This window comes from Melospiza melodia, chromosome 22, assembly GCF_035770615.1.
Source record: "Melospiza melodia melodia isolate bMelMel2 chromosome 22, bMelMel2.pri, whole genome shotgun sequence".
In the NCBI taxonomy this organism is placed as follows: Eukaryota; Metazoa; Chordata; class Aves; order Passeriformes; family Passerellidae; genus Melospiza; species Melospiza melodia.
The window spans coordinates 10,183,785-10,196,542 of record NC_086215.1 but is presented as its reverse complement, the minus strand read 5'-3'; the positions used below and the strand labels follow the sequence as shown (position 1 = coordinate 10,196,542).

At 44.8% G+C, this 12,758-nt stretch overlaps 1 protein-coding gene and 1 long non-coding RNA gene across 2 annotated transcripts in view; one reads left to right on the top strand and one right to left on the bottom strand.

Moving 5' to 3' along the window:
* Positions 1 to 12,758, top strand: part of BRD3 (bromodomain containing 3) — a 38,133-nt gene that overhangs the window by 8,002 nt on the left and 17,373 nt on the right. Inside the window, exons 2-5 of the mRNA XM_063174718.1 lie at positions 8,474 to 8,800; positions 9,923 to 10,060; positions 10,999 to 11,146; positions 12,525 to 12,739. Coding sequence (XP_063030788.1) covers positions 8,600 to 8,800; positions 9,923 to 10,060; positions 10,999 to 11,146; positions 12,525 to 12,739 — 702 coding nt within the window. The 5' untranslated portion in view covers positions 8,474 to 8,599. The remainder of the gene's footprint in view (positions 1 to 8,473; positions 8,801 to 9,922; positions 10,061 to 10,998; positions 11,147 to 12,524; positions 12,740 to 12,758) is intronic.
* Positions 10,864 to 12,589, bottom strand: LOC134428219 (uncharacterized). The gene is made up of 2 exons (XR_010030341.1): positions 12,498 to 12,589; positions 10,864 to 11,239 (listed from the first exon to the last, which is right to left on the bottom strand). It is a non-coding gene; the product is annotated as an uncharacterized LOC134428219 (long non-coding RNA).

Below are 12,758 nucleotides of genomic sequence, written 5' to 3'. Positions count from 1 at the left end.
TTCTGCTGGAGCCCCTGAGTATCAGGTTAAGACTATTCAGCATTATCATCCAGTTCTGAAATGATGAACAGCCTCAGCCTGCTGCTTGTCACTGGGGTGGTGTGTCCAGGATGGACCTGTTGCTCCTGCACTTTTAGCTGGCTGGTTTCTTCTTAACAGCTCTCAGCAAGTGATTTTTCTTTTGCTCCATGTGCATTTTCTGATGGCTGGGCAAGCAGGAATTCAGAGATTCCCTGTTACATGCAAGTTCAAGCTGAAGGAACATCAGTTTGTCACACAGTTTGTCTCCCACTTTCAAAGCAGTTGGTGATGCTGATGTGAAGGATCTTAGAAAGGGTGATTGTGGTTCAAACCCAGGTGAGAAAATGGATTTGTATTTCTGATTGTCCTTGAAGTGTGGATTTGAATGCAAAACCAGAGGTGAGTCGAAGTGGAAGAGTGGATTCTGTCCCTCTGTGAAGCTTAAAGTGATAGTAATTCCAGAAACAGAGAGGGGTGGAATAACAAAGAAGGCATCCAGCAATTTGTGCCAATTCTGAGTTTGCAGAACTGCCCAGCCTGCAGAAGTTGTGACTGAGTCTGTGGAGTCTTTTTGCTGTGCCCTTCAGCAAGCCTTGAATTTGAGGGTCACCAGAAGTTTTCCACTCCTTGGGCATTTTTCATATAAACATGGAGATCTCTCTTCTTGATCAGGTTGCAGTTTCTTTCTGTGCTTTTATAGGAAATGTGATGGCAGAGATCAGGATCTCCTTGTGCAGTGGGATTTCCCTTGCTGGGATCCTGTTCTTCTGCAGCTCTGGGTGGCACTGACACCCTCAGCTCTCCCAGCTGTTGTGACTGAGGCAGTGCCAGCACCCACACTTCTGATCAGCCTGAGAGGAGTCTCCAGCTCCAGATGTGCAGCACTGAACCTCCCTTATCACTTTACCTCTCTCTAACAGCTGGAAAAGGAATTGACTCAGGTGGAGAAACCACAAAGTGTGCAGAGCTTAACTTTGTTCCTGCCTGTGCTTAAATCTTCCTTAGAAAGAGATTTATCTTGATTGACCAATTAGTTGTATCTTGCAGGGGATAAGTCTGCAGAACCCTCTGTGGTGAGGTGCTGAGCCACAGAGACCTTGCAGCTGGGTGAGAGGGGAAAGCTGCTGAGCACTTTGCAGGATCAGGCTTGAAGTGGTTCCTGAATCCCAGAGGCCTGGGCTGCTGCCTGTGTTGTGGTTTGCACTGCACTTCCAGTGTGCCCTCAGCCACATTCCTGCCTCCCTGAGCTCTCCTGCCCCTCGTCCTGCTCCTGACACGTTGAGAGCATGGATGGTGTGTGGCTGTGTGCCAGCACCTTCCCAGTGCTTCCTTTTTGCCTGATGTCCCAGGCTGCAGGGCTGCTGCTCCATGGGGGCTGCAGTCACCCCTACAGATGCTAGGAGTTGCCAAATAAGTGTGCAGTGCACTGGATAGGAGGGAAAATTTGCTCCAAGCAGGATCTTTTGGCTGTCTGGTTTCTCCCTGGCTCTGCCCCCCGTTAGGTGCTGTGGGTTCAGCCCTGTGGGTCACACAAGATAATTCAATTCCATTGCGTCTCCACCTTTCCCCTCTGGGGGAAAAATGGCACGAGCAGAGTCTGCCCAGACATGTGGTTATCCCAAACACTTCACTAGCTATGCCAAATCTCTTATGTAAAAGCCCAACAGTTTTATTTTCCATTGCCATAAAGGTGTAATTTGTGTGTCTTGTGAGAGGCACAACCACCAGCATTTTCCTGTTAAGCACCTCCCCATTCCCATCCTGCTGATTTGGATGTGTGAGCCACCAGCTACTCCAAGTACTCTGGAACCTGTTCATAGATCTCATTTATTACAGCTGAGCATTAAGTTAACTTTTCCATGATAGGCCACCCAGTTAATTTGCTGAAATACCTCCTGGCTGATTTTTTACAAATGCAGTTCAGCTTATCTGAGTCCAGACCTTACTGCAGTCAGGTCTCAAGGCTGGCTGAGCTCCTTCAGTCAGGAATCCAACACAGAGTGAGCTGAGTAACCACTCACTTTTCCTTCCTCCTGCCGCCTTTTTAACAAACCCCTGTAACTCAGGAGCTTGCACAAAACCAACATAGTCTGAGTTGAAATTTGTCTCTGTGTTTTCCACAAAAAGCAGGGCAGGAAGAGCTGTCCAGAGGTCATTCTGTCCTCCCCAGTGCAAAGGAGGGTCAACCATGCCTAATTCATTACTGACATTGGTCACTTAAAACTGTTCTCAAAGGCAAATTCAAAGCTATGAGAATGAACTTGGTTTAGTGTTAAGCATCACTCCCTGCATTTGAAACCGCAGCCTTTAGAAATCAGTTGAGCCCCATTTGATTTATGTGTGACATGCAGCTAAATTCCTGCTCAGACCTGATCAGAAAGTGCTTCCTGTGGCATTAGTGACTTGGGGGAGAGAAATACTCTGGCCTCAAATTATCAGAAAGTCTGTCACTTTCTTTGAGGTGCCTAACAGTGTTTGTAAGTCTCTAATGCTTTTATTAGAGTGACTTTTGGCTACCCCTGGGTTTGAAGGCATCTCATCAGAGATTTTACAGCAGCGTGAATTGCAGGGAGCACTGAGTAGGCATCAAAACTAAAGACCCCATAAATTCCCAGTTACTCCTGGCTGATTTCTGCCTACTGGTTAGGCTCCTTACTGAGGAAACACCTGCTCTTATAATAGCCAAGGAGAGAGCAAGGGTAGGAAAGCCATCTGCATAATCTAATGAGCATTAAACCAACCAAGTCAAAAGCCAAGGAACTGACTTAATCTGCTGTGATCTTTTCCCCTCCCTTGTGCAGAGGTGAGCTCAGGACACAGTTGCATCTCCCAGTCTCAGGATGTTATTAAGGCAGTGCTCAAAATAATATGCATGAAAAGCAAATCTGTGATGTGTGGAATTAATGATTTGGGAGACAGCAAGGATGGCTGAGTGGACTTTCAGAGTGCTGCAGTGTGCCATAGGAGCACTGCAAGCCAAATTCCCACTCCTGCAGGGAAGCAAAGTGTAAATCCCAGTGTCTTGAGGGGGTGGCATGTTGTGTGTAGTGTGTCTGTCTGCCAGGGCAGGGTTGGCTGATAAAGCAGCTCGTCTGTCCTCAAGTCTTGCTCTCAAATTGCACATCCCTTGTGTTTGAAGACACCATCCCTGCTGACATGTTAGTAGGTACTGAAAGCTGCCTGAAATTCAGTTCCTCTGTGGGGTGGGAAGGGAATGCAAAGGAGGAGGAAAAGAAGGCATCCATGAGTTTTGTTTCCTTCTGAGGAGATTGATGTAACCCTTGATTTCCACAGCCATGGAATGAAATGGGTACAACCCTTATTAATAACCTTACCTGACTTTGTATTGAGGTTCAGTAGTGCTAAACCTCTCCTGCAGAGAAAGTAAGATGACCAAGGCTGGGCTACTTCTCTCACATGGCGGCTAATCTGAACAAACTTCCAATTTTTGGGAAAAAAGAGACTGAGACTCTGCTTTGGAGGCTGCAAGGAGCAATGCTTGGAGCAGCTTGGAGGACACTGCTCTGGCTGCCCTGCTGGCAAATTTTGGGTCTGGCTGCTGACTGGGGCGCTGTGAGCAAGTCACCTCACCATGGTGTGAAGTGTGAGTTGTGAGCAGCAGCCCTGTGAGGATTGAGCAGGGTCTTTGTGTGTGTGCAGAGTGTGAGCTGCTGAGGGACCTTGGTCTCTGCCCAGCCTCTGTGTGCTACTGTAATGTAAATAAAAATGTGCAGATAACAACGAGGTCAAGGAACATCTCTCAAACTCGATAATTTTCCCTGATGGGAAGATTTATGTGGCTGCTTCTTTGCCGAGCTGGAGTTCTGGCAGATTTTGATCAATGTCCAAGTAACCACGCAGAAATACTATACCAAGGAGAGGGGAAAACCAAGGAGTTGTGGGACTGCCAGGCTGCTGTTATGTTTGTTTAATTATTTTATTCAAAAGAAATTAAATAATATTTAAGGTAGTAGTAATTTGAATTGAATAGTTTAGAAAATATATAAATAAGGGATAATTAGATTTTAATAATAGCACATAAGCAAAAGATACTGCGGGGTATGGAGGGCAGAGTTTTGGGATTTTTGTTACTTTACATACAAGTTTATTAAGTGAAGATTATTTTTATATGCTATACGTTAATGTTATTTTTTCTCGTTTTTGGTTTGTTATATTTTTATTTTTGTTTTTATTATTACTTTTATTATGCATGCGTTACTACTTGGTTTGGTGGTTGCACAAGTCTTTGGGGCTTGTTTGGGATGAAGATTTCTCTTTTTTTTTGTTTTTTGATTTACTTCTGGGTTGCACATGTGCACTAAGCTAATATAATGTAAGTTAAAACTAACGTACTGCTGCATTTACATATTAGGTAATAAATTTCTTATAATTAGTATTTTCTGGGACTTAATTAGGTTTTTGGTCATTTTTAGCAACTGTATATTTAGCTTCTTTTTTGTGGTCTTTGAGAATATCTGCTGGGAAGGGGGGTGTGGAGCTTCTCTCTTTTTTTTTTTTTGGTATTACAACCTTTAACTGTTTTATTATTTTTAAATATTAATTATTGTATCAATATTGATTACTGTTTTAATTTTTATTAGCACGAATCATACTTATTTATCAGACTGCCATAAAGCTTGTGTAAGTTTGCAATCAAAACAAACCCCATCGGGTCCTGCACAGGAGCAAAGCATCCATTAAATGCTGGGCACTGCCAAAGGAAGTGGCAGAGCCTTGGCTGGAGCAGCAGGAGAGCTGGCACACTGCACTCTTCGTGGGCTTCAGAGCTGCTTTAAAACAGTCCCCACCTCTGCAGACAGGAAAATGTTCTCCTGCTAGTGCAGGGAATTATTGACATGTTTTCTCCATGCCTGCTGTCTCTCTGCTGACTGACCCTGTGTGAGGGATTCAATGGAAGAAAAGTTTTTTTTAAAAGAAAAAATCCATCCAACCTAGCTGGGTTTTTTGATGCCTGGTTTGCTGCACTGAGCATAAACTCCAAGACTTAAAACCTCCCTTCTTTGAGGTTTTAGGTTTTGTTTTTAATTACTATCTCAAATTGAATAAGAAGGAAAAGCAGTGTTCACTCCTTGTGTATGACAGCACTTCAGGGTGTATTCTAAACTTGCAATATCAAAACCACTTCTGCAGACAGAAAAATCAAGAATAACTCCTGCTACTTGAACATTATAGGCCTGAGGAGCAGGATAAGTAGTGATTTAAAAATTAAAATTTAAGAAGATATTACTGCAGGGATAAAAGAAATCTCACATTAGCCCCTCACTGAAAGGTGCACGTTGTGTCTGGTTTTGACAGTCTGCACTCCAGGCTTGTACAGTGATGTCCTGAGTCACTGTCCCTAATAGCTGAAATATTTATTGATACTAGTGCAGTTTCAGAGGGTGCTGGAGCGCTTAGACAAGAGCTGTGTAGTTCAATTCTACCTGTAATTATGGGACAGTTTGTAGAAGCTTGCTTAATTTTTGTCTGTGGCTCTACTAAAGTGTCCTCTTGGGTGATTTGTGTGCTAATTTGGGATGTCAGATGGTCAGAGCTCTCACTTCCCTCTCTTAATAAATGATGTTTCACATGGGCTAGATTTATCAGGCATTAATTTATCTTTAATTCAAAGTCAGTGCCTTTTAGACATTTCCAAAGCATTTTTACCCTCATCTTCCAGATTCCTTGTAGTCTTGCTTTTTGCATTCATAAAAATGATACCATTTTGAGTTTTTAAAGGTAAAAGAATGGCTGTAGAAGCAAATTCTTAGTTTTAAAATTTACAAAGTGATCCAATATCAAAGCAGCTTCCCCAGCAAATAGTGAGGAAGATGCTGGACCAAGGGTTAAAGGTACAGTGAGACACATTAAAGCTTTATTTATGGCAGGACAGTACTTCCAGCACTGCCAGATAGTCCAGGTAGCTATTTCTGTCTTCTGCAGGATCCAGCAGTTCTGTGCCAGTGCTGCTGGGAGGTTTGAGCCACTTTTGGGTGTAAAATTCAGTGTGTTGGAGCAGGGAACCGACCAAGTTGGCTGTCATGGTTCTGCCCCTCCTTGTTTTGGTAATGTTCTTAATTAAAATCCTTTCTGAGTTGTGTCACTGATGACTGTTCCATGCTTTTATGTGGACTGTACAAGCCTTGTTTAAGCTTGAGGATCAAAATGGCTCTGTGGGGAGGCAGTGCCTGTGCCAGGGAGTTTTCTCTGCTGGGTGGGGACAGAAAGGAGCTGCCACTATCTCCATGGCACAGGTGAGGAGCTGTGGGGTGAAGATATTGAAAGCCTTGGCTAAGGTCAGGGAGAAAAAGTCTGAGAGAGATAGGAGCTATGGATCTATGGTTTGTTGAATGACAGTTCTGGGATTTAATACAAATTAATTAAAAATCCTTATCAAATTGGAGTTTGAGAGGTAGGACATGAGGAAATTGAAAGGAAAAGAGACTCATATTTAGCCTCAGGTTATTTAAAGGGAAGACTTAAGTTACACTTCATAGTTTGAAACTTGTGACCCAAATGCTCTCTAGCAGTAGGAATTGCTCTCTGTGGGTGTTTTATTTCCCCTCAATCCTTGCACTGGATTCAGTTTGTTAATCAAGTAGACAGCAAACAAAATGTTTCAGTGGTGGTCACCAGGGACCTGCAGGCAGCCTTGCATTCTCTGGGATGATGGATGTTGCTCAGAAACCTGAATCCATGCAGGGAGCTCCCCAGGAGGAGACTGAGTGAAACTTCCTAATTATCTTTTTTTGTTGCTTTTAATTCTTTCTCTATTTACCCCCCTCGATCTGAAGATTGAATTTTGCAATATTTCTGCTGCTGCTTTGACTTGATGGAACACTGGGAGAAAATCCTTCCCCAAATCTGAAATCCCAAATAACATTCTAGTTATGAAATTGCATGTCCAGGGGATGCCAGCACCCCTTTTGTCTGCTTGCTGATCACCAGCAGCATGAGCACATGAAAAACCAATCCTTTTGGAGCTAAACTGGGCTCCTGAGTTATCAAAAAACAGGGACCATGATTCTGGAGCTATACAAGAGAGTCCTGCTGGCATTTTTCTCCATCCTTGGAATGTAGTGGGTGTTGAACAAATGGTGGCAGCATCAGAACTGGACTTGGCTGTTTCCTGCACAGATAATCACATGTATTCACACAGGGGTTTGGTTTAGGTTTTCAGCAGTTCCCTCCCTCTCTGCTGCAGATCTGTTTGTTTGTACACAGCTATTTTGGTAAAATTTCCCCAAGTTAGGTATGTGTTTACTTTTTGCCTTCATCTAATCAGCAGCTCACAGGGTAAGTTGATGTTCTATATTTAGTGCAGATATTCAGTAGAGATGATTAGGGCTGTATTAATGCAGAGGTTTTTGGGTTTTTCCTAGGATGTCTCTCTGCTTTTACATTCCTTCTGTCCTTACTCATGCTTCTCTGTTCAACCAAAAAGTATATTTGTATGGATTTCTAAGCATATTTAAAATAATTTGCCTCTGGAAAGTGATTGTGGTCTGTTTGCCATGAGAAGAGTAGCTGCAGTCCTGATGTGAGCTGAAATATCCAATGTTTATGGAAGATGACATAGCAAAGCTGTTTACCATATGCTACACAAGGCTCAGTGATACTGGGCTATTTTTACCTCTGCAGTTTGCAGAGAGAAAACCAGAATACAATAATGCAATTTATGTATTCTCCTCTTTTTCAAATGTGTCTTTGAGAGAGAACATGACAGCACTGTCTGAGCCAGGTCACGGGATATCAGTGTAACACCAGTTATTATCTGAGCCTGGGTCTCTAAACTTTAATATAAAACTGGGGTCAAAACCAGTCAGGTGCATGCAGGAAGAGGCATAATAAGACATTTATGAGATTCAAAGTGCAGATCACTTCAAATTGTGTTGGTTTTGGTGACACCTTTCACTCTCAGCAGTTCACAGCATCTCCCTTTGCCCCTTCTTTCATTTCCCTGGACTGAGATCCTCTGGCAGCTGCTGTCTGCTTCATTGTGGGATTTCAGCAGAGCCCTGTGAGCTGACTGGGGGCCAGGCAGCATGGGTTTAGAGACAATGCAGTTCAGTTGACATGGAGAGGGAGGCTATGGATTTAGCACCTTGCATCAGTGCATTCATGGAATCTGCATTGCATCCTAATTGTGCTCCCTGAGTGAATTCTTGGGTTGCCCTAAGTGTTTTCTTGACATGAAGATGCTCTCTGAGCCAGCTAAAGCAAGAACTAGTCCCATGGAGCTTGCTGTGTCTGCAGGCTTTGAATTTGGGAGTTCCACTGTCTCTTGGATCTTGAACTGTTCCCATCTCCAAGATAAACTGTGCCACAGGAACAAAGCCAATGGGGTAAAGAGGGTGAAGAGCCTAAGTTTAAATACTATCCACAGAAGAAATGTCACAACCTGCCTGCTTCAAAAACCTCTATTTACACCCTTCCCTCTTTCTCTCTGTAGTTTGCTCTAGGTTGTATGGTTGCACCCTGGAAATGGGATGTCAGTCCCATTCAGGGAGCATAAAGGAAGAAAGAAAATCTCCCCGTTGCTGCCACAGTGACAGCGAGTGAGAGCCCGAGCAGGAAGATGTCGGCAGTCGCCTCAGCCATCCAGGCTCCTCAGGGCCCCGTCAATCCCCCGCCTCCAGAGGTGACAAATCCCAACAAACCTGGCAGGAAAACCAACCAGCTGCAATATATGCAAAATGTTGTGGTGAAGACCTTGTGGAAGCATCAGTTTGCTTGGCCTTTCTACCAGCCTGTTGATGCAATTAAACTCAATTTGCCGGTACGTTTCTGTTGTCTTCTCACCATAGAAAGCTTTGTGGTGGTCAGGTCGGTTTTGGGATTGCTTAGAGGGGAAATGTCAGTGCCCTGGGGTTGCTTAGAAGGGAACTATCAGTGCCCTGGGGTTGCTTAGAGGTGAAATATCAGTGCCCTGGGGTTGCTTAGAGGGGAACTATCAGTGCCCTGGGATTGCTTAGAGGTGAAATATCAGTGCCCTGGGGTTGCTTAGAGGTGAAATATCAGTGCCCTGGGATTGCTTAGAGGGGAAATATCAGTGCCCTGGGGTTGCTTAGAGGTGAAATATCAGTGTTGGGATTGCTTAGAGGTGAAATATCAGTGCCCTGGGGTTGCTTAGAGGGGGAATATCAGTGCTGGGATTGCTTAGAGGTGAAATATCGGTGCCCTGGGGTTGCTTAGAGGGGGAATATCAGTGCCTGGGATTGCTTAGAGGGGGAATATCAGTGCTGGGATTGCTAAGAGGGGAAATATCAGTGCTGGGATTGCTAAGAGGGGAAATATCAGTGCCTGGGATTGGCTAGAGGAGAAATATCAGTGCCTGGGGTTGCTTAGAGGGGAAATACCAGTTTTGGGATTGCTTAGAGGGGAAATATCAGCCTGATGGGCTCAGCCAGTGGCTTCATGAGCAGCAAGAGAGGTTTTGGTGCTCTAATCCAGAACAAGAAAATGACACTGCACAGCCCTGCAGCATCCCCTAATCACAGCCTCTGCAGGTGCTCCAGACCAGCCCATGGAGAAACTGGGTTAACAGGTAGAAATCTTTTAAAGGCCAAAGTGCTCTTAAAATTAGAGACTGAAACTTTGAGCATAGTTTTAGGCAGCCCTGATAAACTTCTGTGAGTGCCAGAGGCAGCCTTTTAAAAAGGGAGGCAGAAATGCTGATTCCCAGACTGGAGGCTGTGTGTTTTGGAGACAGGTTCATAATAATGCTAAGACTAAAAAGATACAAATTAGAAAATAAATTAATATATATTTACATTTACAATTTCCACAAAATTTGATGGGGTATTTTTTAGGAGGGGGGATGAGAAGAAATCAGGGGTTAGAGGGAGATGTGAGCAAAACTGAATCAGAAGATGTAACATCTTCCCTGGTTTTCCAACAGGATTATCACAAAATAATTAAAAACCCCATGGACATGGGGACGATCAAGAAGCGCCTGGAACACAACTATTACTGGAGTGCCAGTGAATGTATGCAGGATTTCAACACCATGTTTACAAACTGTTACATTTATAACAAGGTAAAAAAACCCAGAAAAGCCTTTAGAAAACACCCACCTACCCCATTATTGTGCAGGTTTTGAGCAGGGCCGGCTCTGGGCCCTCCTTGCAAGGATTTGAAATGCCACTAATTGCAACCATGTTACTTGAAATGCACAAAGCTGTCTTTGTGCTGCCTCTTTCTTCCCCCAGACTAGTTACAATGGCAAATATGCTTTTTAATTATAGGTAGATTTCTGTTTTGGGGTTATGCAGCAAGTTTTTATTCCTTTTATTGTCAGTTAGGAGTTTTCTGGGATGAGCTGCACTTAATGCAGTGCTCTGCAGGTGTTTTGAGGTGCTTTAATGCTGTGTGTTAGACTGACACTAAATACTATCTGTTAGCAGCAGAAAGGAGTTCAAGAATCATAACTCTTCTTTGACTGTCTCCATAAATATGTTCATACTTACACAGATTTAAATTGCATTATTATTATTATTATTTTGGGTTTGGCTCATTTGCTGTTTTGTTAGGTTGTTAAAATTCTTTGTGTTCTGTTTTCTCCAGTCATTTGTCATCATAGACCCAGACTGGAGAACAGCTGAAACAAACAAATTAATTAGTTTGAGCCACAGAATGTGTATTTAGCCTCTTCCCTTGGACCTGCTGGCAAGCAGGGAAGGACAGCTCATCTGTTCCAGTTTGCTGCTTCCACACTGCTGCACTGGATACTGGTTTATCAGGCTCCTTCTGAACTCCTGCTCATTCTCTGGATGCAGCACACTTAGGGGCTGTAATTATTGCATGCTAGAGCAGAATAGAAGAGCAGGAGAGTGGCAGGAGGAGGGAGAAGAGCTAATCTGTTTATTGTCAGCGTTTGAATACCATAATTTATTTGAAGGGCCTCAGTGTTTTCTAAGCCCGGTCTTCTCAGATATGTGAATGATACAACAAAGGCTCATATTCTTCTTTGTTCAGCCCACAGATGACATTGTCCTCATGGCCCAAGCCCTGGAGAAGATATTTCTGCAGAAGGTTGCCCAGATGCCTCAGGAGGAGGTGGAGTTGCTACCCCCAGTTCCCAAAGGCAAAGGTCGCAAGCCCTCAGCGGGCACACAGAGCACAGGTAGGGATCCATGCAGGGACAGGGGATGTTGGGAGCTGTTCCTGAGGCCTGGGACACTTCCTGAGCTGCTGGACTCTGCAGATGGTGGAGAGGCTGGGAAGGGAGAGCGTGGTCTCCCAGTTAAACCAGTGGGGAGGAAGGTGGGAGATGTCTGGAGATGCTCACTCAGGGTTTCAGGGCTCGTCAAGGCCACCCTGCATTTGTCACACCAATCTTGCCATCTGTGATTTGCCCATCCAGGCAGCACTTCAGGGAGGGAAGGCATTGCTGTTGCTTCTCTATGCAAAAAAACAACCCAAGATGTTCATAAATGCCAGTTTGCTGGCAGTGCCAGAGCATGGCATGGAAAGTCTTTAGAGACTTGGGTTTACACAGCTCCCTGTGGGTCCTGGCAGAATTCTGGCACAGCAGAGACTTGGACTCAAATTCTGCTAATTCCCTAAACTCTGTATGTTTTCCTTTTGCACACATGGTTGCAACATCATAAAATTAAAGGATTTATTAAACCATTGCAAAAGGCTACATACACCATTGCATATCAGTGGAAATTAAGTTTAGTTCAGCTTACCTAAAATTGATTTTAAATGAATTTAGGACTAAAATGTCCAAGCGTGGTAAAACAGTTCATAAAGGACCTTGTGTGGGCTGAGTTAAATGATGAGAGTAATTTTTTTTTTCCTCTAAACAAGGTCTAATTGTTGCTCTGGGAAAGTCAATTGTTCCTCTGTTTTCCCACATTTCAGGTGCTAAATGGAGCTATAAATCTATCCAAGCTCAGAGAAATTAATGATGATGTATCTTTTTATCAAAGGATGTTGAAACATAGAAGGAGGATTGCTGTTTTGGTTATTTGATAGTAGGTTTGTCCCCCTTTATGTTAAACCACTAGGCAGGGTTTTGGCAGTGCAGGTGCAGCATCAGGGATGTCAGGATGCTTAAGCTCTACTGAGAATCATAAAATACAGAGTTGGAAGGTACCCACAGGAATCACTGAGCCCATCTCCTGTTCCTGCACAGCCCCAAGAATCCCACCCTGTGCACTGTGGCAAATCTGAAGTGCTTTGCACTCCTGGCTGCTCAGGTGGCTCAGGGCAGTGGTTGTTGCCATTTGCAGGGTGTGAACACCTCCCACTGTTCCATCTCCTGCTGTTCTCCTGAGCTCAGTGCGGCTCTGGGAGCATCCAAGGGGTGAAAGCTGTCCCAGAGCAACACTCAATGTGAAAAGCTGCGATTATTTTTCGTGTGGCCAACCGGTGTAACAGCACCGAGCAAATCCCACCGTGTCCTCTGTGCTCTCCCGGATCTCTCTGCCGAGTCCAGTTTGCTCCAGTACCCTCCCATCTGTACCCACCAGCGCCTTTCCCCTCTGGTCCGACAGGAGCGCAGCAAGCCGTGGCCGTGTCCTCCGTGTCCCCGCCGGCGCCGTTCCAGAGCGTCCCTCCAGCCGTGTCTCAGACGCCCGTCATCGCTGCCACCCCCGTGCCAACCATCACCGCCAATGTCCCGCCTGTCGCCGCCCCTGCCGCCGCCGCCCCGCCCCCGCCCGCCGCTCCGATCATGCCCGTGGTGCCTCCCACGCCCCCGGTCGTCAAGGTAAATGCGCTGCCAGCCC